The following is a 27,824-nucleotide window of genomic DNA, read 5'->3' as shown; positions in this document are numbered from 1 at the left end:
CAAGAACCCACCGGAACTTAAAAGCGAGTGACTGTGTAGACAATGTGTTTAATAGTGATGTCTGATCTTCAACCCGCAGGTTGAAAAAAAATAGACTCATGCATCACTACTGGACCTCATAATGAGTACAAGTGCAGAGTGGAAGTGAAACTTATAGACGCTTTACTAAGTCCTTTTATCCTCCCGCTGTTGTGCAGCTTTTCCCTACATCCATAAACTTTAGTTTGACGGGGCAGGACGTTTGTCCCTCCCCTTCCTGAAATGGGCCTGGATTGGCCCGATCTTGTGACTAAATCCGATCCGATCTTCTAAAAAATGCCAGATCGGCAGCCGATACTGATTTGTAGATCGGATTGGGACATCCCTAGTGTTTAGTCATGGATCTGGTCTGGTTGGGTTGTGGGTCTAATGTTTGTGGGTACGGGCGGGTGCCGGTTTTGGAAAAGTGGTGGATCTATGCAGGACTCAGTGTGTTGAGTCTGAAGCCGCATCCCTGTCCACTCTCTCTCACAGAGGGGCGAGGCTTCCCTGCACTGTGTGCTCACATGTCGAGCAAGCGAGCGAGAGAGAGAAATCAATTGAACCAAAATCCTGCGGTCCATAGGGGCGGATTGTCCTGTGTGGGGTGGACCGAATGGTACACGGTTTTCCCAAGTACTGTTGCATCTCTAGTACATATGTGCACATAATGGTGTGGAAATAAAAGCTACCTCTTGCCTAGTCCTTTCACTGCCTCTGTGAATGTTGTCCTGCTTTCTATTATTGTGAACAAGGATAAAGGGGGCAGCCATGGCTCAGGAGGTAGAGTGGGTTGGCAGTTCGAATCCCACTCTGTCCTAGTCATGTGCTGTTGTGTTCTTGGGCAAGACACTTCACCCTCCTTGCCTCCAGTGGTGCTACTCACACTGGTGTATGAATGCATATGAATGTTCGGTGGTGGTCGGGGGGGCCGTAGGCACAAACTGGCAACCACACTTCCGTCAGCCTGCCCCAGGGCAGCTGTGGCTACATATGTAGTGTACCACCACTGGAGTGTGAATGTGTAAGTGAATGAATAATGGATCCACTGTACACGCTTTAAGTATGCGTTCATAGTATGCGTTCATGTGTTAGAGTCTGGTTTTGACCAACTCTTTGTGTAAAGTGTCATGAGATAACTTTTGTTATGATTTGGTGCTATATAAATAAAATTTGATTTAATAGAAAAGCGCTATGTAAATCTAATCCATTATTATTATTATTATTAGGGACCGAGCTGAAAGGTAAGGCCCTCTCACACAGTGAGAGGTCTTGCCTGCAAGCAAGGCCCTATTGTTCTTCGTTCGTTTTTTATTATACTATCGTCACTTTAAACTGGATTTTGACCCCCTAAACATGCTCGAAACTAACCAAATTTGGCACACATGTCAGGTCTGGTGAAAAATTTGATAAAATGTAAAAATTATACCCATACGTGCCAAAATGAGCTCTCTAGCGCCCCCTAGATACACAAAAACGGCCCTAGTGGCCAGTAGGAATGTCATAGAAACATGAAACAAACACCAAAATTTTTGTCTCATCAAGCCCGACAAATCACGTGCTGACACTCATGACCTAACTCTAACAGGAAGTTCAGAATTTCCCTTTCAAAATAAAATGCTCAAATTGCTAACTTTCCAGTAGGAATGTCGTAGACACACAAAACCAATGCCAAAACTTTCATTTAATGGAGCCCAAAAAAATCACGTGCCGACACCTATGAGCTAGCTCCAACAGGAAGTTCGCAATATGCCTTTCAAAATAAAAGTTTTAAAACTAACTCGTATGACACCGTTTGTCCTATTGACTTCTAAATAGCGCCAAAAGATAGAGTGAACCCTCCTCAAAAAAGTGATCTCGTACTTTTTCCATAACTGTCTTAGTTTTTTTTTTTTTTAGAAGCCCGCAAAGTTGCGATGTTTGGAACTCATTTTTAACTTTTCAGTTTTTCCCCACATGTGACATGTCTATCCGTTCACGGGACTCAGCACAACTCTCACATGCAAAAATTTTTGAGATAGGATGTACGGTTATTGATTTATAACAATTTGTTTATTTTCATACTTTTTCCACTTTAGACTGCCATTTGACCCCCTTAACATGCTCCAAAACTCACCAAATTTGCCATGTATGTCATGGCTGGTGAACACTTTGATTCAATTTCAAAATTGACCCCTTGGGTGCCAAAATGGACTCTGTAGCGCCACCTTTGTACTAAAAAACACACAAAATCTGCCCTAGTGGCCAGTAGGAATGTCACAGAAACATGAAACAAATGCCAAAATGTTGGTCTGATTGAACCCGACAAATCATACACTGACACTCATGAGCTAACTCCAACAGGAAGTTGGCAATCTGCCTTTGAAAGTTACTCTACATTTCTGCAATTACTGCTTATTCATTTCAGACTTTTGAATGAAAAGTTATACCTCTCTGAATTCCCACAAGTCTGCAGAATCCAAAAGTGAAAGAATTTTTCAGATACGACCTATGGTTATGGAATAATCCCGATTTTTTTGTACAGTATGTTTACTTTCACTTTTAACAATGACAAAATCCCTATGAAAGTCTTGCTGGTGCATGTGTGACAGTGTCTCTGTCTAGTGCAGTGGTTAGAGTTGCTGCCTATGGAACAGGAGGACCCTGGTTCAAATCCCAGACTATCTAAGGAAGTTTTTTTTTTTCTCTCTTCTCTCCCCCCCTCACATTTTAAAACGCATTTTGCTGCATTGTATTGTGGATATTGGACATTTTGCACACATTACAAAGTACACGGAGTACATTTTTTCTAAATAAAACCTTTATTAAAAAAAAAACAATAATGTCTAGTAAATAACTTCTTTACATTTTTATGACCAAACGCTCAACTGTTTGTACAATTTTTCTTCATTCAAAAGCACTCTTTCTCACTGACACACATGCTCACACAATAGGGCTTTTCCAAAATAATAGCCTTAAATGTGATAAATCATCACGTTTATGCTCAATTATTCATACAGTTTCAATTCATTTTTCAAACTGATTCTTTCTCTCACATACAAAACAAATGCACATACACGCTGTAGGGTTTCCAAAATAAAAGTCTCATTTAAAAGTGATGGTGGTTTCGCCAGAGGGTCGCTGGTGTTCTGTAGAGATGTAAGGAGGATGGACACTAAAGGGTGGGAACTGGTATCGGGATGGAGAGGTGTGAGTGGAGCTGAGGTGTCCACGGTCACGGGAGGCGGATCGCGGGGGAAGGCGGAACGCCCGGTGCGAGGTCCCGCCCAATGCTGCTTGCAGCTTTAATTATTATTATTATTATTATTATTATTATTATTATTATTATTGAAGTTTTGTAAACGTCACTATCTGAACCTGACAGGACTTTATTATGTGTCATTGTTGCCAACACCGTTTAGTCCATTTCCATGACTTATGTGGACATATGCAATAGGGAGAGTCCGATCCGATACTTGTATTGGGAATCGGCCCCAATACAGACTTAAAATTTAGATTGGGTATCGGTGACAATGGGTGATCCATTAGAATTACACAAAAGCAAACAACTGTAACGCAAGCATAAAACAACTCTATGAGAAGAGGAGCAAGTACTTGGCTCCTTTTTTGGATTGCCTGGATTATTATTACTCTCATTTTGGACTTTTTCCTCTATCCCAGACCACCCAATACACTGATTACCAGTTGAAAAACCAGAACTACTAGCCACCTTTTCTGTAAGCCTGGAGGATTATTGGAAACAGGCATTTCTACATTGATATTTTGTTCTGGGTTTTTTTTTTTTTTGTTTGTTTTTTGTTTTTGTTTTTTTTAATTTTCATGTTTATTGAAAGCTACCTCAAAAACCAAGTGCAACTTAGTTTTTATGTTCAAGAGTGCACTTAATCAGAGTGTTTTTATCTGCCTTTTAGTATGTTTATGTTCTTGGCATTGGCAAAATCGCACAAACTAAATTTAAAATGTTCTGGAAGCTTCTTTGGGCTAATTTTTTTTTTTTTTTTTTTTTTTTTTAGGGCTATGTTTTACATAAGGAAATTGTTTGATTGCGCTGTTCAGAAACTTGCAAATTAGTCTCAAAGATCAATGTAAAGAATTGTGACAAAATCGAGATTGTGATTTTATTTCTTAAAAGTCGCGATATGATATTGTTGCCATATTGCCCACCCCTACGTCTGAGTTAAGTTCAATTTGCCTTATTGTCACCTGTAGGGAAATTATTTCTCTGTATTCCACCTATACTAGGGCATCTCTGTTGGAAAAACATGCAGAATTAATGTATTTTGCATGTTTTTGATGCTTGGAAAACCGGAGTCCCTGGAGGAGAACAATTACACAGTGTCATCCTTCTAATTCAATTATTTTTTTTTTCTATTCCAACAGGAATGGAATGATATCTAAAAACTGATATTAATGACAAACTTGATTTTTTACCTTGACCACCTCATTCTACACCTTATAATAAGGTGAGATTAAATGAGATTAAACCATCACAATTGAAGTATTAATCAACTGTATAGAAAGTTTTCCAATAATCTACTGTTGTATGAAGGGAATCCTGTTGTGTTCATTTAGTCAGCTTCATTTTAATTGAAACTTCATCAAAATGGATGCATATACATATCCACTCTTTTCACTGGCCATCTAGATCTGACAGCCTATAATCAGGTTATCAAATGCTAGAACAAACTCAGAGACAGGCAGACAAGAGAATGGGAAGGTGACAGATAGGTTATCCATTGCCCATTCACCAGTGGAACGTACAGTGTGACGCCACTGCTAATACTTTTGATGTAACCGCAGACACTGACTATTGCTGGCAGCTTGTAGCCTCTATGCAGAGTGTTAAGGTGGATTTGTGCCTCAGATATGTGTATAAACGGACACATTCCTGAAAACAACTGAAAGATGTGGCAGAAAATAATGTGTAAATGTCAAATTTTTATTTCCTCTCTGGTTAATTGCTGATTTTTGGTCCTAATTGAAAATTTAAGAATTATTGGATTGTTCTTGGCAGTAAAGAATTTGTAAAAGATGTAACAAAAGGAGAACTTCATAAAAGACACAACAGGCAAAAAAATACAAGACACAATCAGACATTAAAGATCCAACAAAACAAAATTGATGTAAAATCTGAACTATGAAGCAATGCAAAAAAGTAACAACATGAAACCAGATGAAAAATATAAATAAATGAAATTAAATAAAATGATATGATCTCTGAATTCACCATTTAGTGCTCATTTTTTACTGAGTTCTTATCACTCAGACTCAGCTTTATTGTCATTACATCAATAAACATGATAGAACGAAATATAGTTACCCAAGTCTCGGTGTTTGTAGCGTGAAAAAAGATAAAAATATTAAATAAAAAATAAAATATATAAAAGCTAAAGAGAATAGAATACAAACTACCATAAAATCTACTAAAATATAATAAAACAAACTTCTGAATATGTACAATATTGCACAATTTATCGCAGCAGTAACAGCTCAAGGTGGTATTAAAGTGACAATAGTGACTTTAGCAGCGTCATGACCTGTTATTAAGGTGGAAAGTGGACAGTATATAGTGGGTGGAGCAGTTCAGCAGTCTGACTACATCCGGGTAGAAGCTGTTTTTCTGCTTAAGTGTCTAGTTTAGACCAGTTCTAAATGTAAAGTGTCATGAGATAACTTTTGTTATGATGTGACACTATACAAAAAAAAAATGATTGATCGATTGACTGAGTCTGTGTGTTTTTGCCCGGATGGAGGGCAGAGGGGTGACCAGTTCGTGTGCAGGGTGAGAGGGGTCATGGAAGATACAGGTGGCTCTCTCCTAACATCTGGTTGTGTAGATGTCCCTGATTGGTCATAAGCTGCTCCTGATGGTCCTCTGTGCAGACTTTAATATCCTCTGCAATGCCTTCCTTTCAGCCACAGTGCAGCCACCTTACCACATAGTGAGGTGGGATGTCACCACGCTCTCCACCACACAGCTGTAGAACGTCCTGAGTAGGTCAGCATCCAGTCTGCCCTCTTCAGCCTCCTCAGGAAATAGAGGCACTGGTGGGCTTTCTTTACTACAGCGGTGGTGTTGGTGCACCAGGTGAGGGTGTTGGTGAGGTGTACTCTGAGATACCTGACAGAGGGAACAATTTCCATATCTGCACTGTTGATGTGGAGAGGAGACAGGGTGGTACCAGACCTGCAGAAGTCCCCAACCATCTCCTTGGTCTTCTGAATGTTAAGGATGAGGTTGTTGTCCCTGCACCATTGTGTTAGGTCCTCGTCCTTCCAGCCTGTACACCTGAGTCCAACCACTTCTGTATCATCTGCAAAACTTCACCACGAGGTTGTTCTTGTGGTCAGCTCTATAGTCATGAGTCATCAGTGTGTATAGCAGTGGACTGAGTGAGCACACAGCCCTGGGGGGAGGCAGTGTCCAGAATGATGCTGGAGGATCTGTTGTTGTTGATCCTGAAACTCTATGGTCTGCAGGTCTGGAAGTCCAGCACCCAGTTGCACATAGATGAGGAAGCTCCTAGTGTTGCTAGCTTGGAGGCCAGTTTCTGCAGAGTAATGGTGTTGCATGCAGAACTGATGTCCTGGAACAGCAGCCTCACATAGGAGTTCTTATTCTCCGGGTGAGAGAGGGCCTGGTGGGGTCACAGTGGAGATGGCGTCAGCTGTGGATTGTTTGTATTGGTGAGAGTCATCAACCTCGTTTATCGTCTGCCTCAGGTGCCTCATTACCAGCCTTTCAGAAGCACTTCATGGTGACGGGTGAGTGCAACTGGGCGGTAATCATTGAGTGATGACGCTGCAGAGGTTTTTGGCACAGGGATGATTGTGGACTTTAGGCATGATGGGACTTTATCCTGGGACAGTGAGATGTTGAATATGTCCGTCAGGACCCCAGACAGCTGGTGTGCACAGTCCTTCAAATTCTGCCTTGAATCCCATCAGGGCCTGAAACCTTTCAGGGGTTGACCCTCTGCAGTATTCTCCTCACCATCGCTGTTGTGATTCTAATGACTGAAGGCTGATCAGGGGAGGTGCTGAGCCAGGAGGGAGTGGTGGTGTTGGATGCCTTGAAGCAAGCATAGAAGTCATTCAGGGTGTAGGGGAGTGTTGGGTCCTCAGGGCACTGTGCATCACTCTTCTTGTAGTCAGTGATGCACCTGGTGCCCTTCCACATGCTCTGTGGGTCAAATTGCATCTAGCAAGTCTGAGTGCTGCTGCATTGCCATCTCTGAATGCCATATCACAGGTTTTCTGTAGGGAGTGCACCTCTTCATTTAGCCAAGGTTGATGGATGGGTCTGATGGTGGTGGTTTCAGAGGTGGTCATGTCCTCCGTGCATTTTCTTATGTAGTGCAGGACAAAGGATGTGTACTCCACTAAGTCCACCCTGCTCCCACATGTTGCAGCGTCCCTGAATATCTGCCAGTCTGTGGTTTCAATACAGACCTGGAGCTAGAACACAGCACCCTCAGGCCACACAGAGATGGTCTTTGTTACCGTCCTAGACACTGGGCAGTAAACAAGAGACAGCAGGAAGGAGATATGGTATGAGGCACCGCGATGGGGGCAGGGCATGATTCTGTGTGCTCCCTGTCTGTTGGTAAACACTCTGTCCAGCATGCTTTCACCCTGAGTGACGATGTTAATGTGCTGATGAAACATGGGGGGAGTGTCCTGCAGGTTCACATGGTTGAAGCCCGCCGTCACCATATTCAACGCTTCTTGGTGTTTGTTTTGAAGGAAGCCCAAGGTGTCATGCAGCTCTTTCAGAGTGTCATTAGCGATAGCTGGTAGAGGCACATAAACAACGACAATAAACACTGATGTGAACTTTTGTGGCAGATAGTGAGGACAGCATTTCAGTGTTTCCACTGGTAAGGTTTTGCTGTGGCGCAGCACCAAGGCAAAATCCTTGCCGCCACACCAAACATTTCATACACAAAAATCATCAATATTGCATTAGACTTATTATACATATGTATAATATATAATAGGCCAGGACAAACATCCTGCTCCCTCAAATGAAAGTTTGCCAAGCTTCAGGAGGTAGGGAAAAGATGGGGGGGCATGGGCCGCAACGCCCCGTGCTCCCATAGTATTATAAGTAGGATGGAAACCAACACATGCACACAGTTACCGACTGAAAGGCACGAGTGTGTTTTAATGTTAATATTTGTATGTATTGTGTATATATACATTCCACTCTCTCTGAAACAATTTTCTGAACTGTCGGTGTGGTTGTGTGATGGCGGCGTCTGCTATCTCCACATCCAGAGGGAGTTTTCATTGTGGCAAGGGACTTTTATCAGACCAATATGAAAACTGCGCTTCCTCACTTCTGTCATTATGTGAATTTTGCAATAAGAGGAGAGAATATGCTGGACTTGGCCTACAGTAACATCAAAGAGACATTCAAGGCTGCACCCTACCGCCACCTTGGCTCCTCAGACTCTCTGTGATGCTAATTCCCGCATACAAGTCCCTGCTGATCAGGAAAAAACCTACCGTGAAGCAGATGAGGGTTTGGCCTGCAGGAGCTATGGTAGCCTTACAGGACTGCTTTGAGTGCACAGACTAGGACATATTTAAGGCAACTGCTATGGACATTCTGAAGTATGCTGAGTCTGTGTCTAGGTACATCCAAAACATCTCTACATGGGCTAGTGAGAAACTCTGAATGACCAGTGAGGGATGTGCAAGGCTGAAAGCTTGGAATGATGCTTTTAATTCTGGTGACCCTATTAACACCAGATAAATGTGGCAAGGTATCCAAGCTATCACTGACCACAAAGGTAGTCCTCCCCCCTGTGAGAACAACATCAAGTTTTTCAACAAACTGAGTAAGTACTTTGGGAGGTTCAAGACACTCACCACCACTGTTGGGCGGAAATCTATTCCTTGCCCAGAAGAGCAGTCACTCTGTATGGACCCAGCTGATGTCCGAAGAACCCTGAGGAAAGTTAATGTTCAGAAAGCAGCGGGCCTTGACAACATACTTAGAAGGGTGCTCAAGGAATGTGCTAACCAGCTGGCTGGGGTTCTCACAGACATCTTCAACACACTATAGAGAAAATACCAACCATCTGCATCTCTGTCTGGTCAGTGGCTTGCAATGCCTCTGACTGGAAGTCCCTGCAGAGGGTGGTGAGGACAGCGGAAAAAAAATTGGGGCTTCACTTCCTCCCATCCAAGATACTGCAGAGAAATGCAGTCTGACCAGAGCTCAAAACATCATTAGAGACCCCTACCACCTCCACCATGTACTGTTCTCGGTGCTGGCCATCTGAAGGAGGTTCTGCAGCCGTCAGAGCAGAACAGCCAGGTTCAACAAAACCTTCTTCCCACATGCCTTATAACTGCTGAACTCAAAATAATGTCCCCCCTCCTCCTGCACACACCCACACACACACCTACATAGGACTGCTCCGTATCCAGGAATTCAAGCTCTGTTGCTGTGCAATAAAACTGTGCGATCTAGCCCATAACTTGAAACATAGCTTGTATTATTTGATGCATAGCTTTAATATGCATATTTGTTTAATATTTGTATACGCTTGTTTTATTTATTCTTGCTGCCCTCTGGGCCATTGCATCGAAATCTTGTTTTGATATACGCTGTAAATCTGAATGACAAATGAATCCTGTCTATGCCTATAACTGTCCTTGGTGATCTCTGTGAAAAAAATAAAATGATCTTGCAACATAAGATAATAATATAATTTTATAGAAAGTATGCACTTTTGATGATAAAGAGATGATAGAGATCAGCAGACATACATTTTAGATGTATATTTTAACAACAACTTAATCTTCAAGTCAACAATGCTGTGTACCCATTTTTATATCTACGTGTTACTGAGTTGTTTTCTCTCTACTGTCTATGTTATTCTAGTGTTTTTGCAGACATCTGTGCTGACTTTGTATGCTACCAAGCTTTTAAAAAAAATTTGAACAGGTAGGAAACAAACCCAGATTGTACAGTCTGCATAATCCCTGATTGTCTGTTGTTTATAATTAGCAACAGTAACCTTCACCCTGGTACACTTGGTGGCTTTGGCACCACTCAACACTGTCAGGCAGAGGAGTGCTGTGTGTTTGTGGTGCAGGGTCAGAGTTAGACCAATATTTTTTTTTCATATGGGGTTTTTAATATGCTGTGATTTAGTGCTTTATTGCATTGTATTGATAAAATCATTAAAGAATTGCATAGAGTGCAGGCATGTGATAGTATTTCCATCGTGATATGTTTCAAATATCAATCAATCAATCAGTATTTGTTTGTAGAGCCCTTTACAACACTGACAGTGAATAAAGTGCTTTCCAAGAAAATCAAAGCATAAACAGTAAATAATCATAAATGATAAAACGATATAAAAACAGTAATAAAAAATAACAACAATAAAACAAATACAAGTGATGTGTCACAACATTACTGAATGTTAAGAGCCAGTTTGAATAAATAAGTTTTTAGCCTCAATTTAAAAAGGCCAAAGTCTGTAATTGTTCTCATGTCCGGGGGCAGTTTGTTCCAGAGCCTGGGCCCAGCCACAGAGAAGACCCCGTCTCCCCAGTGTTTGTACCGGGCTCTTGGCACTTCCAGTAAAAGTTGATTAGCTGACCTTAAGGCCCTGTTTGGGTTTCGCACAGAAATGCCAACATAGTGTTCTAGGCGGGATAAAAGGGACTGCTTGGTCGACTGTATCAAATGCTGTAGTTAGGTTCAGCAGCACTAAGAGAAAAGGACGCTTAGCATCCACAGACAGGGTAATATCATTGTGCATTTTTAACAGTGCCGACTCTGTGCTATGTCAGGACCTGAACCCAGACTGAAATTTCTCAAGAACAGAGTTGCATTCTAAAAACACCTGTAGTTGTGTAAAAACAGCTTTTTCAAGAACTTTGGAAATAAAGGACAGATTAGAAACAGGTCTAAAATTAGATTAAAAAGTAAAATAAAGATTTGTTGTTTTGAGCAAGGGTCTCACTACAGCATGTTTAAAGCATCTGAGACACATCCGATGGTCAGAGATGCATTAATTAAAACCAAGATCGAAGGCCCGACTGTGGCAAACACTTCTCTCAGCAATTTAGTAGGAACAGTGTCCAAGGGGCAGTTCATTGCTCTCATATGTTTAACCATGTCAGTGAGGAATGACAGTGAGACTGGTCCAAAGTGGTCAAACATGGCAGAGTGTGTGGCAGTAACAGGTAGATCTAGGCCAGTGGTTCCCAACCTTTTTAGGCTTGTGACCCCATTTTAACATCACAGATTTTTGGCGACCCCAGACATTCAAAACTGAGACTTTTTTTGCTAAAATTAATTTGTTTTTGATCATGTAATAGTTTACTATACTATGTTGCAAATAAACATTAATTTTAGATGGCATTTAGTCTATATAATGTATATTATTATGGACAAAGGCAGAAAAGCCAGGTTGAGATTATTGCACAAAGTGAGAATTTTATTTATTTTCCTTGGTCAGGATATGTACAGTCAGTCCAGCTTGTATTTACAAGGCTGACTATTAATACTGAACAAACAATAACTCAAACTATGAATTATGAAAGAGCTGCAGCATCTGAAACTGACCACAATGAACCTTTGAAAGATAAACAGTACCACAGTGCTTCAGTTTCAGACTCTCAGTTTGTCATGTTTTTTATGTATTGTGATTTTCTCTCAACTCACCATAAATTTTTTATTAGAATTTTTTTAAATTTATTTTTATAAATTACTAGAAATTTCAGGCAACCCCATTTGAATTCCAGGTGACCCCACATGGGGTCCTGACCCCAAGGTTGTAAAACACCGATCTAGGCTGACGCTGCAGGTAGTGAGTTGCTGCATAGACACCACCTTATTAACAAAAAAAGTTCAGAAAATTCTCAGAGGTGGGATCAGTGGCGTCAGTCAGTGGAAAGCTGTGTGGATTCAGAACAGAATTAATATTACTGAACAACACATATGGGCAATGTCCATTGCTGGAAATGATGTTGGACAGATATTTGGATTTTGCCTCTTTCACGGCCCTCTGATACTGAGCAAGACTGTCCCTCAGTATCTCCAGGGATACATGTAATTTGTCTTTTTTCCAGCTTCGTTCTGCCTGCCTACCTGTCTAAGGGTCCGGGTACAGCAAATATAATCAGAATATTTGAAATCTGAACATCTGAAATCTGAAATAATGGCTGTGTTTGAAATGTCATATTACCTAATGTTGGCATCTTGACTGACTTGAGTAGGTGTCAGTGGATGTAATAGTAACAGTAATAATAAAGAGTGGAGAGGAGCATCTTGCTGACAATCTTCACACACCTATCATTAATTACTTGTGGACTTTAATTCATCCCCATGCTCACCCAGGGTGTCACAGTATACATTTAAAGTATACATTTTAAAAAATCCATAACTTAATAACTTGGGAGATAAAGGTGATAAATAGAACATAGAACATCACAGCATTGCAAAATAGACCTAACTTTGTCACTAAAGTGCATTACTGGTTGATATGTGAACTAAGACGTCTCTTTGCTCACTTGGGATCAGACTCATCCCACACTCAGATCATCACTGATGGGCTTTTGCAGTTAAAGGCGATCTGAACACATTTAGAGTCAAAAATCATGACTTTATTGCATCAAATAATGAATACAAAGTTCTGCATATTAAATTGAATGATTCAGAACAGTTTAGGGGGCCTACATACTCTAAAGAAGCTTTAGATACCGATAGAAATTGCATTGTCACAGTAATGCTGATGACTCTTGATATAAAGTAGCAAAATTTGGACATCACGAGTGGACAGTCCTCATCTTGTCACACATCTTGTGACCGGATGTACCCGCTTCTTTTTTAACTTAAAGGCAGTGTGACAAAAATTGTACAATGAATTAAAAAACTGAATGTTCCAGATGTCTGTCTTCTGAAAGGTTTTTCAAATACTTGAACATCCTGGTCCAGCCCTACCAACTTGTTATAATTTCATGACTAAAAATTTTTTTGTAGGGAAAAAAGTATGATACTATTACAATTTCAACATCTATACAAATCAGCAGAATTGTTTTCATGGTCACAAGACTGGTTTTCATGTGACTATGTAGTACATTACATTGAGTTTCTGCAAAAGTATTCCATTGTTGGAAGTAGCAAGTAGTATACAATGTATGCAGTATGTAGTGCCCAATGTGTGATTCTGAACACTGGCAGGACTGAGACCTGTCACATGGGTTGGTGGGATTCTTGCTCTGGGCTTGTGCTCTGTGGCAGTCTGTCCTCAGTACCTGCTGGGAGTGTGTGGGTGGACACTGGGGTGGGATTATCAAAGGAACAGATGAAGGTGTGTCAAAGGAAGGACTGTGGCTCTTGGAGAGAGAAAGGACACATACACAAGGTAGTTGTCTCTATGAAGATCAGCATAAATAATTCTCCAAACCTACCCCACAAGGTGTTATTGATAAATTAATGTTTATAACTTAATATAACTTAACATAACCTAATAAACTAGATGGTTAATATGATGAACAGAACATAGAACACAAAATGGGCATAGCAGTGTCACTAAAGTCAATCACTTGTTGATGTATAAAGTGACATGTCTCTGATGCCTACTTGATGATTACACATGAGCTTTTGCAGCTAAAGGTGATTTGAACATATTTTGAGTCAAATATCTTTAATTTATTGCATCAACAAATACTGAACTTAAAGTTCCACAGGTTAACATGAATGACTCCAAAAACTTTGTGTAGAATCCCACAGTTAATGGAGTTGAAGTAATGATACATTCTACACCTAGTATAGTTACACCAGAGGTGTCACTATGACAATAATGCAAATATGCAAATTTTTTAACATAAACTCCAATCCGACAACGCCTCTCTGGGGATTTCACCCAAAGAATTTCTATACCCTCTATTAACAAATATGACACAGTGGGCACACTGGTTCTGTTATACAAAGGAGGGAGTCGAGATGTGATTCCAGATAAAAAACAAGATAATGTTTTTAATACAAATAGAAATCTTTAAAATACACTACAGTATATCTTAAAATGTGTGCATGGGGAAAAATAAACTATTAAAAAAAAAATAAGTTCGTTCAGGGCTGGGGCCTTACCAGTGGAAGTGGAGATGGGAGGATGGTGAAGGATCCCAGAAGAGTCACCCCAATCACTCATGCAGGACACAATCACACACACAACCACGCTTCAAGTGAACAGCCAAACCAGGTAGTGACAGCTCAGCAAACCGAAGAGAAGGGGACACCACCACTGACCACACCAGTCCTGCCGCCACAGTGGGCCCACAGCTACTGAAAGGACAAAAAGAAAGGAAATTAATTAAGAAATACTCCCAATGAAATCAAGAGCATTTTAACTAATGAAACCCAAAGAACACAAAAAGAAAATACACTAGACCCTACAAATGATAAACTAAAAGAAATCAAAATTAAATACACAGAATAACTATACTAAATGGAAATGAATAAAAACTCCAAAATACCTATATGTAACTTAATTCAAATAATCAAGGTTAACAAAAAAAACAAAACTTCACATGGATAAAACAGGAGCTGTTACGGTGTGTAAACACAAAGCAAAACACCATGTGACAAACAATAACAATGACAAATTAACCACAAACAAAAGAATAACTCATAACAATAAACACCTGGCCACACAATCAATAAATAAAAGAAAACAGTAACAGCCAAAAAAACTTGAGTCATTCCCCCCAGTGGCCAACACAACTGCCCAATTGTGGATGACAGAAGCAGCGATGACAGCGGCTAGCCGGCTGTTAGCGTGCATGTAGCCTTGGCAAGTCACATGCCAAAAGTCAAGTCAAGTCGCAGGTCAGGAAAGGCAAGTCAAAGTCAAGTCAAGTCTTTTCTTAATGTTGATCAAGTAAGTCACAAGTCACAAATCTGGCGACTCAAGTCGGACTTGAGTTAAGTCATCGACTCGAGTCCCCCCATCTCTGGTACAGCGATATAATTTATTCCTACTATGAAATTCAGTTTACTGACAAGAAAAATAAAAATATAATTTTGGGAGAAAAAAAACTGTTCTCTTTAAGCACAGAACGCGTACCAAAACCGAACCGAAACTGTGACCCAAGGATAGAGGTATGGACCGAACCGTGGGATACCTGTACTGTTGCACCCCTACATCTGATCTATACAGACGAACAGCCATTAACTCTCATATTCACACTTGAAGAAGTTTTAGGCTATGTTCACACATAGCTGGCTATTTTAGAAAACAGATATTTCTCCCTCTCCATTTTAAAAAAACCCCTTTTGCAGACGTGACCGTTTTCAGAAAAATCTGCGTTTAGACAGCCCCGTATATTTACACCCTGAAGAGCATGCCAGGCCTGTAGATGGCAGTGTAGTGAGATGATCAAGTACTGTTAACCAAGAAAAAGAATCACAGTAAAATGTTGCTTCCATTATGAACCAATGGGGACGTCAAAGATTAAGGGTCAGCCCTAAGTATGTCTGCTGTGAAACATAATAAAGGTGAAACATAAATAAATCTTCATCTTATTTATAATAATAATTATTAATTTTTAGTGTTGTGATGTTTTGGAATGTAGGCCATTTTATTAGGAATCAAATCTTCAGAAATGTCTGATGCATTTAAAATAAAAAACAACCTACAGCCCCCATGAATTTAGTGGGGAGAATTAAGTAGAAGCACTACTGTTGGATGTGTGGTTTTACTACAGCTAGCAGGTCATTTGATGTAACTCCAGCTCCTGCTGTGTGACCATCTGGAACACTCGACTCACAGGCACTACATCACATCATTACTGCCCAGACAGTCAGCACAGGTACAAGTTAGGATATCAGGAAAATAAATCGATGTTGTGGAGTTTATAACCAGGAAAGTTCAGAGAATGACTGCAGCACTGTGAACAGCCAGAGTGGAGAAAAATCCACTTTCATTGTAAAAATGGAATAAATAGTGTCCTCTTTTCAGTGTCCCAAGTTTTTATGTTCTAGGCATCAAAATCTAAATTTGTTTACCTTTGCAACGTACAACCAACAAACATCGCAACATGAAGCATGAAATATCTTTGAAATTCTTTTGTTAGAGTTCATATACACATTGCCATCTTTTATGTAAGTTTCTCAACTATTACTGACAAACTGTCTTTACTTGTAATTGGCAGCTATTGCATCTGCTGAAAATTTGCAGCACCTGGAGGACAAGGTGGAGACACTCCACAGCTCCAGCAGCCAATAGCAACGCTTAAGAGGGGAACAAGAATCAGACTGTGATGGTGGCAGCCTGTAGGACATCCTCAGACTGGTAACACATTATTTTTAAAAAATGTGTATGTGTGATAATTCGGGCTCTGCATTTTACCCATTCTAATACACACACACACACACACACACACACACAGAGTACTTAGCATTAGCATATAGCACATACATTAGGAGCAGTGAGCTGCCAATTAAGGTGCTCGGGAACCTAGAGATCTTCATCACCATCATGGTCAAGGACACTGATGGGAGAATTAACCTATATGCACCTGTATTTAATTTACATTTACACATGAATGTAGTAGTTATGCAGTCAGCTTTTTAAGGTACACAGGAAATCAAACATTTAAAAGACAGTATCAATCCACACATGGAAGTTTGCTGCAACTTATGCCATGTATACACATATCTAGGGTATCTTTTGCCTTTTGTCCACCTAAAAACTCTGGTTTAGGGTCCTGTAAATGATTATCTCTGAAAATTCTGGCCAAAGTAGAGAGTTTGGAAAACTCTGTTTTCATGCTTGTGTGTGTCAAGTCTCTAATTCTGTCTTGTGTTAAATATGCTGTCATGACTTAACAGTGACAGAAACTGCTGGCAGATTAAAGAATTACCATAGAAACTGACTTGTTGTGTCAGTGTGATACTAACACTGAAACAAACAGTAAACTGAGTTATTTGAAAGAATTGTGATGAAACACCCGAGTTCTGGCAATAACACACTCATAAATCTGCACTTTATAGGTGAAAAACACTCAAGAGGCCACTTGTTTTAAAATCATCATAATCCTTCTCAACTTGGTGCTGATCTAAAGTCAGCTGTTTGGAATGACTCATGATATCTATATTAATATCCTCTAATCAGAGAGCTTCTGTCCTTCAGTCTGAGTCTGACAAACTTCATCAAGTGCCATACTCTGAAGCTCAGAATTTATTTGAAAAAACCTGCAGTTGTATGTCTTTTACTGCTGCTTTTGATCAGTTGGTTTTGTTTTTCTGTTCTGATCTATACTAGCCTTTGAAACCAGCAATCACACAGTAACACTGGCTTGGATAATCGAGCAGACAAAGAATTACTGTCATTGTCAAGCAAGCCTGGTAGATTTGACTAAAGAGCTTCACTACCCCTTGAGAAAGGCCTGTATGACAAGGTAAAGTGATGAAAATATTCAAAATATAAGACATATTTTCAAAGATTCTTTATTGTCAATTCACTAGATCCACAGAACATGTAGAGAATTTAGACACTGTTTCTCTCTCATCTTATTCAATGTCATGCATTAAAAAAAGAGATAAAAATAGAGTAAGAATAAATCAACGGTATAAAGAATAAACTATAGCAGAATATAAAGTGTACATGTCAGTCTGTTTACAGTAGCAGCAGTAGTGCAATACAGTAATGGTTGTGAAGTGAGGAGGTGTGCAATGGAACCAAGCAACAGCAGATGACAACAGTGCAATGTTTATATAAAGTGCAGAAGACAGTCAGCAGCTAATGTGAAAAAAATCACAGGATGCAAGTCTACTGAGTCTTATGTCCAAAAAAAAGTTGACGTAGAGCTTTTGTGTAAATATTGGCGTGGGTTTTAGTCCGGGGGCAGGGGGCAAAGTGGGGAGGAAGTGGACAGGGTTCAGCATCCTGACAGCCGGTGGACAGAGCTGTTTAGTAGTCTTGTGAATCAGGCTCGTAGACTCCGGTACTTTTTCCCTGAAGGCAGGATGCTGAAGAGGGAGTGGGAGGGGTGGGAGGTGTTACCAGCAATGTTGATTGCTCTGCGGGTGAGGCGGGTGTGAAATATGTCTGTGAGGGAGGGAAGAGGGACACCAATGAGCTTGCTGGCTGTATTCACTATTAACTGCACTATTCACTGTATTCCCTGCAGAGTCTTTCGGCAGGAGGCAGTGCAGCCTCCATACCACACAGTGATGCAGCCAGTGATGATGCTCTCAATGGTGCCCCGGTAGAAGGAGCACATGGTGGGGGGTGCTCTCCTCAGTTTGCGGACGAAGTAGAGGTGTATTTAAGCCTACTTGGCAAGTGATGTGTTGTTGTCTGTCCAGGTGAGATCCTCTGTGATGTGCATCCCCAGCCCCATGCACAGCTTCTATTATTGCATACATTAATGGCACTAACACCCCAAGGTGCAACATCCTTTAATGACTGCAGACGGTAAAGAAATGATATTAAATATTAGTGCCACTGGTGACACAGTGGTGCAGTGGATAGCACTCGATGGGTGGGACCTTGCTGTGTGGAGGTTGCATGGTCTCCCTGTGTCTGCATGGGTTCTCTCCAGGTACTCCGGCTTCCTCCCACCATCCAAAGACACGCACTGATAGGTTAATTGGTTCATCTAAATTGGCCATAAGTGTGAATGTGAGAGTGATTGGTTATTTGTCTGTCAGCCCTGCAATGAACTAGCGACTCGTCCAGGGTGTACCCCACCTTCACCCATGAGTAGCTGGAATAGGCTCCAGCGAACCTAGTGAGGATAAAGCAGGTTCAGATGATGAATGAATGAATTAATGCCACTATCATTTGACATGTTTGTATCTGGATATCCTGTCTCTCTCTTTAATATAGACATAATACCAATCCAGTCTAGTTCATTGACATTCCAACATGGTGATTTAAAGTCAACATAAACAATGAGTAAGCAGTAATGACAAATACACAAGGTCATTATGGAGGGATTTTACATCAGCTAGTATTTATGCTTCACTTCAAGAGTGCAGGGTAGTGTGAACATAATGATGCAGAGGTGAGGCATAGCTGTAGGATGACTCAGCACTTCACAGCAATGCAAAGCTATCTCAAAATGAAACAGATGTAATGTAAAGCATGATCTGAAGCTGCTGTTTATTAGCAGGGTTAAGAATATGTGGTTGCATGAATCGGCAGATTTTGTATCAAGTTTTCCATAGCAAGTGGCAGCGTCAGGCTTCACTAAGCTTTTTTTCAACAGTGGAAAACAGCACAGTACTATCGAGTGTTCCAGCACTAGAGCACCTCTGTCTTTTTATCCTCTTTACTCTGGTGGGAGATGGGAGTGATGCAGGCTTTTACAGGCTGACACACAACAGACAACTGTCATATGCTCAGTAAATTCAGCAGTATTTAGTAACTAGACAAACTGCACACTGCAAGCATGTTTGATTTATTTCCTTCCAAACAAAAGTAAAATATTACAGACCCATGCCAAAAAGAAGAAACATCAACTGCAAATCTTACCATACATGTTTTTAGACTCTAACATTGTGTTGGTGCAATTGCTTCGGCAAAAGTAAACTTACTAGACTTAGGATCTCAGAAATCAGAATTATGGTAGTTCTTCACTGCCTGAAGTCATTGTTTCATCAGTTTGATTATTTCTTCAGCAGCAAACTATCATTTTAAGTAAACTCAGATTAGTCACCAGGTTACTCTGCAAACTAAGCAAACATTTAAGTGCAGATGCTAAAGAATCTTTATAAATTAGCAGTGTCAATACCAGCAACCAATGTTGCAATGCCCTCTGTAAAGTACTGTACACTGGTACGCTGACCATTTAAGTGAATGTTTGCTGACTATACTGATACTGGGTGCTTTTGAATTAATATTAGTCAAGTGGGAAAGTTTGAGCAACACTCGACATTAATTAGTTGAAACAGATCTAAGTTACTTTTTTTCAGCATTTGTGAACTTAAAGCTTGCATCTGCACACAGTTTCGTACATTATTTTACATACATCATGTGACTGGTATTCATTTTGGCTCAGACATAGCTGGAGCTGCTCTTTACACATGTTATCATTGATCAATATGGTTACTCACAACACTATAAGTCTACTTCTTGGTGTGGATGGCCCTTACCAGCTCATATTATTGTGTGTTTGTGTGTAGGTGTATCTTAGCTATTCCTGCTGTTGTTTCTAGGTGCATGATGTCAGAGCCAAACTCTGACCACATTGGCTGTGTCTTTTTTCTTATTTTTCCTATTTCAGATTGTGTGTGAAGCTGCAGTGAGAGACGGAGTGACACTGGAGATGCAGCAGGGGTTGATGTTTCATTTTCCACCATCCTTTTCTTTTCCTTGGGCCCTGTAGAAGCACTCGTCCACACCACTGCACTGACACGCACTCGTCACTTTTTTCCTCTTCTCCACCCTGACACTGCACTCTTTCTTTCTCTTCACATCCATCTCTCTGTCCATCTTGCTCAGTAAATGGGGCAGTGGGGATTAACTACTACAAACCAGTCACAAGCTCTCAGTACAGAGCAGTGAAGTCTGCCTCAGTCCCACAGGGTCCCAAAGGCCATGAGGAGGCCCCGGAGAAATTTCTCTTTCTAGACTTTCTCTTCTCCCCCTTGTGTCTTCATGTTGTGGGGGTCCTCTTGTGCCCCCACCCTCTGTCAACCCCCCCGCACCTGCTGCCACCACGGCCGGCCACCCCAATCGACTCATTGCCATGCCGACAGAGACACTGGCTCCAACTCTGCCAGATAGCAAGGCCGCTGGCCCCGCAACACCCTTCAGTTCCACAGTACCTCTTCGCATCCTCAACAAAGGCCCTGAGTACTTCAGGAGACAGGTATAGTTTTATGACTCTGTGTCTGTATTACTTAGGTCTCAAAGAGCCAGTTCAATCTCTAGACTTTGTTTGGAGATAAGTTTGACATCAATTCAGTGTTTCCCCTATAATTGTATTTGGGGGGACACCACACCCCCCCAAGAACGCAGACTGGCACAGCTCCGGCCAGCAGCTCACAGCAAGGCTAAGCCCCTCAGACCTCAGATCCAGTTCCGAGTAAGGCTCTCCGTCTCTCTCTCTCTCTCTCTCTCTCTCTCTCTCTCTCTCTCTCTCTCTCTCTCTCTCTCTCTCACTCTCTCTCTCTCTCTCTCTCCTCTCTCTCTCTCTCTCTCTCTCTCTCTCTCTCTCTCTCTCATATACAGCTGCAGGCGCCATTGACCTGGTGTGCATACTACTTGGATTAATAGGAAATTTCACACACTTTTGCATGTCCATCTGCATGCAGATTTTCCCCCCAAAACGCATGTCTAAACACATAACTAAAAGTGAGAATGCAATGCCACTTTTGCGTTTTCGGTTCAGAGAGTTACAGTCTAAACGTAGCCTCAGTCAAGAGACCACTGTATGACTGCTTTTGATCCAGCTTGGTTGACAGAGGCTAAATACTCGCTGCTGGCTGTACAAGACTGATCCTGGTAAGTAGTAAGTTAGTTAGAAAATAAATACATGACTTAGACACAAACAGGCATAGTCATAGAGATAACAGATGGCTTGATGGATAAAATAACTAGCTAGCCAGCTGCTAAATAATCATAATAAACAAATAAATAAATAAATTTTATATACGTGTGTATATATATATATATATATATATATATATATAGAGAGAGAGAGAGAGAGAGAGAGAGGGAGAGGGAGAGAGAGAGAGAATAGGGGGAGACACATGGATGTACAGCAAACTGCACTACAACTGTTAAAAAACTAGTATATCCATAACTGTTATCAATACTACTCAAAATACAAGCACTAACAGTGGATATGCTACTGCTGCAGTTGTTAATACCAATAATAGAAACCTCTGCCATCTATGTAACTGTATAATAAATACTGTGTGGATAAATAAATGATGATGATGATGAGAGAGAGAAGAACAGTAAAGTTTTTGAATAAATAACAGAATTATACCAACTGAAAAGCACCTTATTATAATAACAGAAGGAACCAAATGAACAAACTCCACCCACCCCCATCCGGACCACAGCACACAATAACTGAGCAAATCACTCCCAGCTCCCTCCCCCCAAGGATGCAAGACTAAGGGAAACACTGAAATTATTGTCGTCTTTTTTTTTTCCCCCAGTGTTTTTTCCTTAGTGTTCTTTCCCGAGTCAGAACTATGTTGTTGGCTTTATGATACAGTGACAATACTTTTGCCAAGTGTACTCAGAGAACATTTTGGTAGAGCCATGGCTGCTACAATCAGCTCTGCCTTATTTCATGGTCCAAATCTAAAATAAGATGAGATAAAACTTCATTGTCTGATCAGGTATAAACTTTTTCGTGCATCTTCACAGCTTTTTTGTAATAGAATTGTTTTTTGTCACAGAGAAAACAATTATTAATACCTGTATACATTTGGCATAACGATGTAATGTCAAAATGTGTCATACTGTTCAAAGCACAGTTACAGTTAGAGATCATATTGTTGGCCAGCCTCAATAGGTTCTTATGTTTGGCCAGTTCATAGGTTTTCTGACGACCGACGATATTTGAACAAATTTTCATTTGATGGAACAACTTTTACTTTAAAGTAGTAGAGAAACACTTTTACCCTAGGGTTTACAATACTGGAGAATGCACAAAATCTCAGAAGTGAGGAACAAAACATAATTTGCTATGTCACACAGAAAAACTTGAGATGGCAGAAAAAAATTGCCTATTTTTTGTAGACAAATTCAATGTGACCTTTACAGTATAAGGAATGGTTTATCACTCTCTTGAAGTATTTCTATTAAAGTACTTTCTTCTGTTTTCATTATAAATACCAGTAGGATATTTTTAAGTAGTAGAGTATTTGGTGAACTAAATACAGTCTTTTCTTTGGATGGATGGATGGATGGATGGATGGATGGATGGATGGATGGATGGATGGATGGATGGATGGATGGATGGATGGATGGATGGATGGATGGATAGATAGATAGATAGATAGATAGATAGATAGATAGATAGATAGATAGATAGATAGATAGATAGATAGATAGATAGATAGATAGATAGATAGATAGATAGATAGATAGATAGAGGGACGGACGGACGGACGGACAGACGGACAGACGGACAGACGGACAGACGGACAGTCGAAGTAGTATTACTCTAGTTATGTGAATCAAGAAGGAAACTGATAATAATCATTATCACAAGATGATATATAGAGTAGTGTCTCAGCTAATGTGGTGACAAATACTTTTAGACATACAAGATTAAACCTCACAATTTTGATATTTTGAAGGACACATTTAGACTGTTCATCTAGCCATGTTTCCATAAATGTATTTTATTCACCTTTGTAAGCATTGCAATAGTAAAGGTTTATTGGAAATGCAAAAGGTCAGTAGGATTTATGTTGGCTTGGGGTATTTTTTTTAATTCCCTTTCAGTATATTGTAATTCAGTTCTTTTGAAAGGAAACTAGACTCTGAACTCTGTTTTCAAGCTGTATAAAATCTTCCCTGTGACAGAATGTTTTTGTTGGTCAGGTGTTTTCAGACATATAGGAGTGAAACAAGTGGTTTCACCTTTGAACAGCAGGAAACAATCTCCAGTTACTTATACTTCTTTCAATTTAGTGTTTTGATTTGGACCAAAAGTAGAGAGCTGTAGATGGAAGGTGTGCATTTTCAAATCCTACTGTCTTTGTTCTCCTGATTTGTAGTCCTCCAGCTTTAATGTGGGAGATGAAAATTTTTTTCAACAAATTGTGATAGAGTAAATATTCAGCATGCATGACTGATCAGCTGACAAACACATGTATATTGCCACCTGCCCCAGAGGGCGGGGGTGTATATATAGATATACCAGGAATTCTGTCCGTCTTTCCGTCTGTCGGTCCATCTGAGATTTTTGTCCATTCCATTTCTCTGGCACTATTCACCTGATTTTGTTCAAATTTCACACACATCTTTACCCCTAGGAGAGGTACAGTGCACAGTTGGATGGCAGAATTTCAATTTTGGAATTTTTTACAAATTATTGCAAATTTCAAATTGTTGCAAATTTCAACTTAGACAATCTGTCCAACCAATTTCTCTGACATTATTCACCCAATTATTTTTAAAATTTCACACACGTTCTTTACATGTGCCTTTCTTTTTTTTTTTTTTTTTTTTTTTTTTACAAATTTTTGAAAAGTTTTTAAGAAGAATCCCTGGGTAGTGCAGGGTATCAGTGAACAGAAGGGCCAAAGTGTTGGGCAGCGGGGCAGGGGTATTGGTAAGCTCTTCTTACTTTTTAACCTGTCTTTCTCAGTTTTTTTCTTTTTTGTGATGTCATCATTTACCACACTGATCATGGATTGATACCGTTATGGTATGTGGAAATATTAGGAGAGCATAAGAACATGTGAAACATTTACATTTTATGATGCCATGTGTGGAGATTCTTCATCGTATTATATGTCCCAGGGTTGACATTCCACTTGTAAAAGGCCCTCTGCTGACTGAATGGTTACCCTTTTAATCTGACATGAAACTGGTCCTAATCCAGTTCACAAACCTAATTGGGGAGAGTTATTTGCATATTTTAATATTGAACTCTGCAAATTAAATGAATTACAGGTAGGTTTTGCATCCATTTTTGTTAACATTTGTTATTTCTGAATTTCTGCATCTCAGGTTGAACCGAACCCAAAGCGCCTCAGTGCAGTGGAAAGACTGGAGGCTGATAAAGCCAAGTATGTCAAGAGCCAGGAGGTTATCAACGCTAAGCAAGAACCAATCAAACCGCCAGTGCTGGCCAAACCTCCCATTGGCCATACTCTTCTGTCCAAGAGGGGCTCTGGGATTGGTGGAGGAGGAAATGGAGGCGCAATACCTTTCAAAGCATCCAATAACAATGCCAAGTCAGACACCTGTGCAAAAAGTAGCAGCAGCAGTAAACGAGAAAATTTAAACTTGGAGATTCTAAAAAATCTGCTAAACTCATCGTCATCTTCAGGAGCAGCGTCTGAAGGTCTGGGAAGCGGAGCTAAGAGTGCAGTATTGATGAGGTCTTCAGGTGGTATGCCTCGAAGCTGGACACCATCAGGGTAAACATCTTCCTTTGATTTGTGTGTTGGTAAGGTATGGCACTGCAGTGGAACTTAACTGAAAAAGTAGTGTGTATTACACTGGCTAGTGGGCCACAGCCATCTTTAAACAAGCTACTTCAGGTATTGATCATCTTTATCCACTGGTTCCCATTACTTAAAAAAAATATTTCAGGAACACTTCGACAAAATTTGGCACAAATATTCAGACTGAGACTCCAGGATAAACAGATTTAGAATTATTTAATTGTTTAAGTTAAAGGTTGTTCTTTCCTCATATAACCATAGACTGTATACAGTTTGTGGATGGAAGAACTGTGAAGTCCCCATTGTTTTCTCAAGTGCTGTTTGAAGCCTGCAGTTTGCAATTTAGCCATCATCATGTTTACCTTATTTGAACAAAAGGGGTGGAGCTACCGGAATGTGAGGGGGTCTGAGGGTTCTGTGAGGAGTCATTGATGAATTGAAATGCTAGTGTAGTAACATTTATCAAGCACTGTGTAACAAAGTAATTTTACAGCCTTGTTAGTGCAGCCTATTGATGGAACTACTGCGGAAAACAATGTTGCATCTGTTAGATGCACATTTATTTTCAAGATGAAGTCCTTGCCCCTTGGCTATAACTCAGCAATTCATAAAGATGGCTGCCTCCTTCTGGAGAAAAAGTCAATATTGTTTTCCAATAAAGAAATGTAATTTTTATTGTAGTGCCGCATCTTGCCCAAATCAAGCAAATCATAGTAAAATTGTTCAGTGTTTCACATCCACTTCAATATTGAAGCCGTGAGAAATTTATAAATTTCCTACATATAAGTCATCCTCACAGAAAATTACTTTTTCTTTTACTGATATTTATATTTATCATGCTTTGGATGGAAACAATTATTAGTTTAATTACTTACTCACCATTTGCTTTTACAGTAAAATACTTAACCATTTCTTAGTTGAAAGATGTATGTAGTGACTAACAGTGGATTCAGTAGTTGATAATATACTGTCCATGTCACATCACATAGTACCCATGTAAATGCTACATCAGTAGTTCAGCATTGAAAGCATAAGTACAAAATATGTCATATTAATCAATCTGTCTGTACTCTCAGTGACTTGAGACCTTTGAAACAAGTGAAAACACCACTGCCGTGCATATGGAGCACTTACACTGTGAGCAGATCTCACAACAAAGTTTAGTAGGCAGTGACGAAGTTTTCACTGTTCTAAACCCAAATACCGACAGGTTGAGTGTGATGTGTAGTGACATATGGTGGCAAAGTAGCTGATTGAACTGTCCAAAAAATGGACTTAACAAAACCACTTATCAGAGGTAGTTTTTGTTTTGCCTACAAAAACACAAAATTTAATTTTTTCAGGTGATTACACAGTACTGAAAACAATTCTAAATGTTATACTTCTGCAACAGTCAGATCCCCTAACTCTCTGTAAATCTTGTACTTCTGGACCTTTAAGAAGAGAGAAGTCAGATATGATAGGTGGGGCTAAATCATAGCTGTTACCTATTATATGCACACTGAGAATTTAGAAGTTTAATTTTAAATGACATTATGGTAATTAAATGTTCAGTCTTTTAAAGTGAATAATAAAACATTTCTGTAGTGTTGTGAATATCAGTGAAGTGGACATCAAGGACTAAAATATGCATTTTAGAGCTACTTTTGCAATGGCTTGATCAATATAAATGCTATAATTAGCTCTAAGGTAAGAGCCATTTAAAAGAATAAATTAAATGTTTCTGCCTTTGTTTGTTTTTACTGCTGTATATATGACAGTAAAGTATGTACAGCAGTTTTAGTGTGACCTTCCCATTTTTATGGAACTGTTATCCTTTTAAAAATACCACTTGTAGAAAGAAAGTTACAACCAATTTGATCAATTGTACTTTTAACATCATACCCATGCCTCAGACATAAAAATATAGCTCAAATTTGACGCTAAAAATTATATCTAAAAAATTTGAACATTTATTCAATCTGTCACATTTAAAAAGACTATGTGAACTGTTACCGAGAAATTACTCTTTATTTGTAATTTATCTATATCAGTAAGGACCATCACAAGTTGTAAATAACACTGTGTTAGTATAAATACATTAAATAAAACATTGTGATTATATCTGGCTTGTTGTTTTAAAGAATAAGTCAACATTTTGGGTGACGCATACAGTGGTAAAGAGTTGTCCATGTGTTACTGTGGTACTCTGTCCATGTGTTCCCACATTCTCATGCCAGTAAAACAGAGACTTTTCAATATTATTATATTATTATTATAACATTATTATTATTATTATTTATTTTCAGCATAGTTGAACATAATATCTAAAAGGTTTTGTCCTACTTGATAGCAATTTATGTCGAGAATTGTATGTTTTGAATGTTTGCATAAAATGAAAAAAAAGTATGTCAATTTCAAGTCTGCATGTTACAGAGCAGTAATTTGACATTTTTCACCTAAAAGTTAACACGAAATGTGTCTAAATGTTACCGCTTGATCGGACCCAAATATATATATATATATATATATATATATATATATATATATATATATATATATATATATATATATATATATATATATGTATACACACACCACACACACACACATATATATATATATATATATATATATGTATGTATATGTAAAAATATCAATATGTCAGTCAGTGGATAATGGGAGACCAGGGTTTGAATCC

General features: G+C 39.6%; 1 protein-coding gene across 3 annotated transcripts in view; it reads left to right on the top strand.

The window, feature by feature from the left end:
* Positions 1-27,824, top strand: part of fam110b (family with sequence similarity 110 member B) — a 62,300-nt gene that overhangs the window by 24,375 nt on the left and 10,101 nt on the right. For 2 of the 3 annotated variants that reach the window (XM_030160169.1, XM_030160166.1), the window contains exons 2-4: positions 16,204-16,343; positions 20,284-20,871; positions 24,705-25,117. In XM_030160169.1, coding sequence (XP_030016029.1) covers positions 20,749-20,871; positions 24,705-25,117 — 536 coding nt within the window. In that variant the 5' untranslated portion in view covers positions 16,204-16,343; positions 20,284-20,748. The remainder of the gene's footprint in view (positions 1-16,203; positions 16,344-20,283; positions 20,872-24,704; positions 25,118-27,824) is intronic. The other variant, XM_030160167.1, reaches the window with a different exon arrangement.

This window comes from Sphaeramia orbicularis, chromosome 17 (assembly GCF_902148855.1).
Source record: "Sphaeramia orbicularis chromosome 17, fSphaOr1.1, whole genome shotgun sequence".
NCBI lineage: Eukaryota > Metazoa > Chordata > Actinopteri > Kurtiformes > Apogonidae > Sphaeramia > Sphaeramia orbicularis.
The sequence above is the reverse complement of the archived record's forward strand: the minus strand, read 5'-3'. Positions and strand labels throughout refer to the sequence as shown.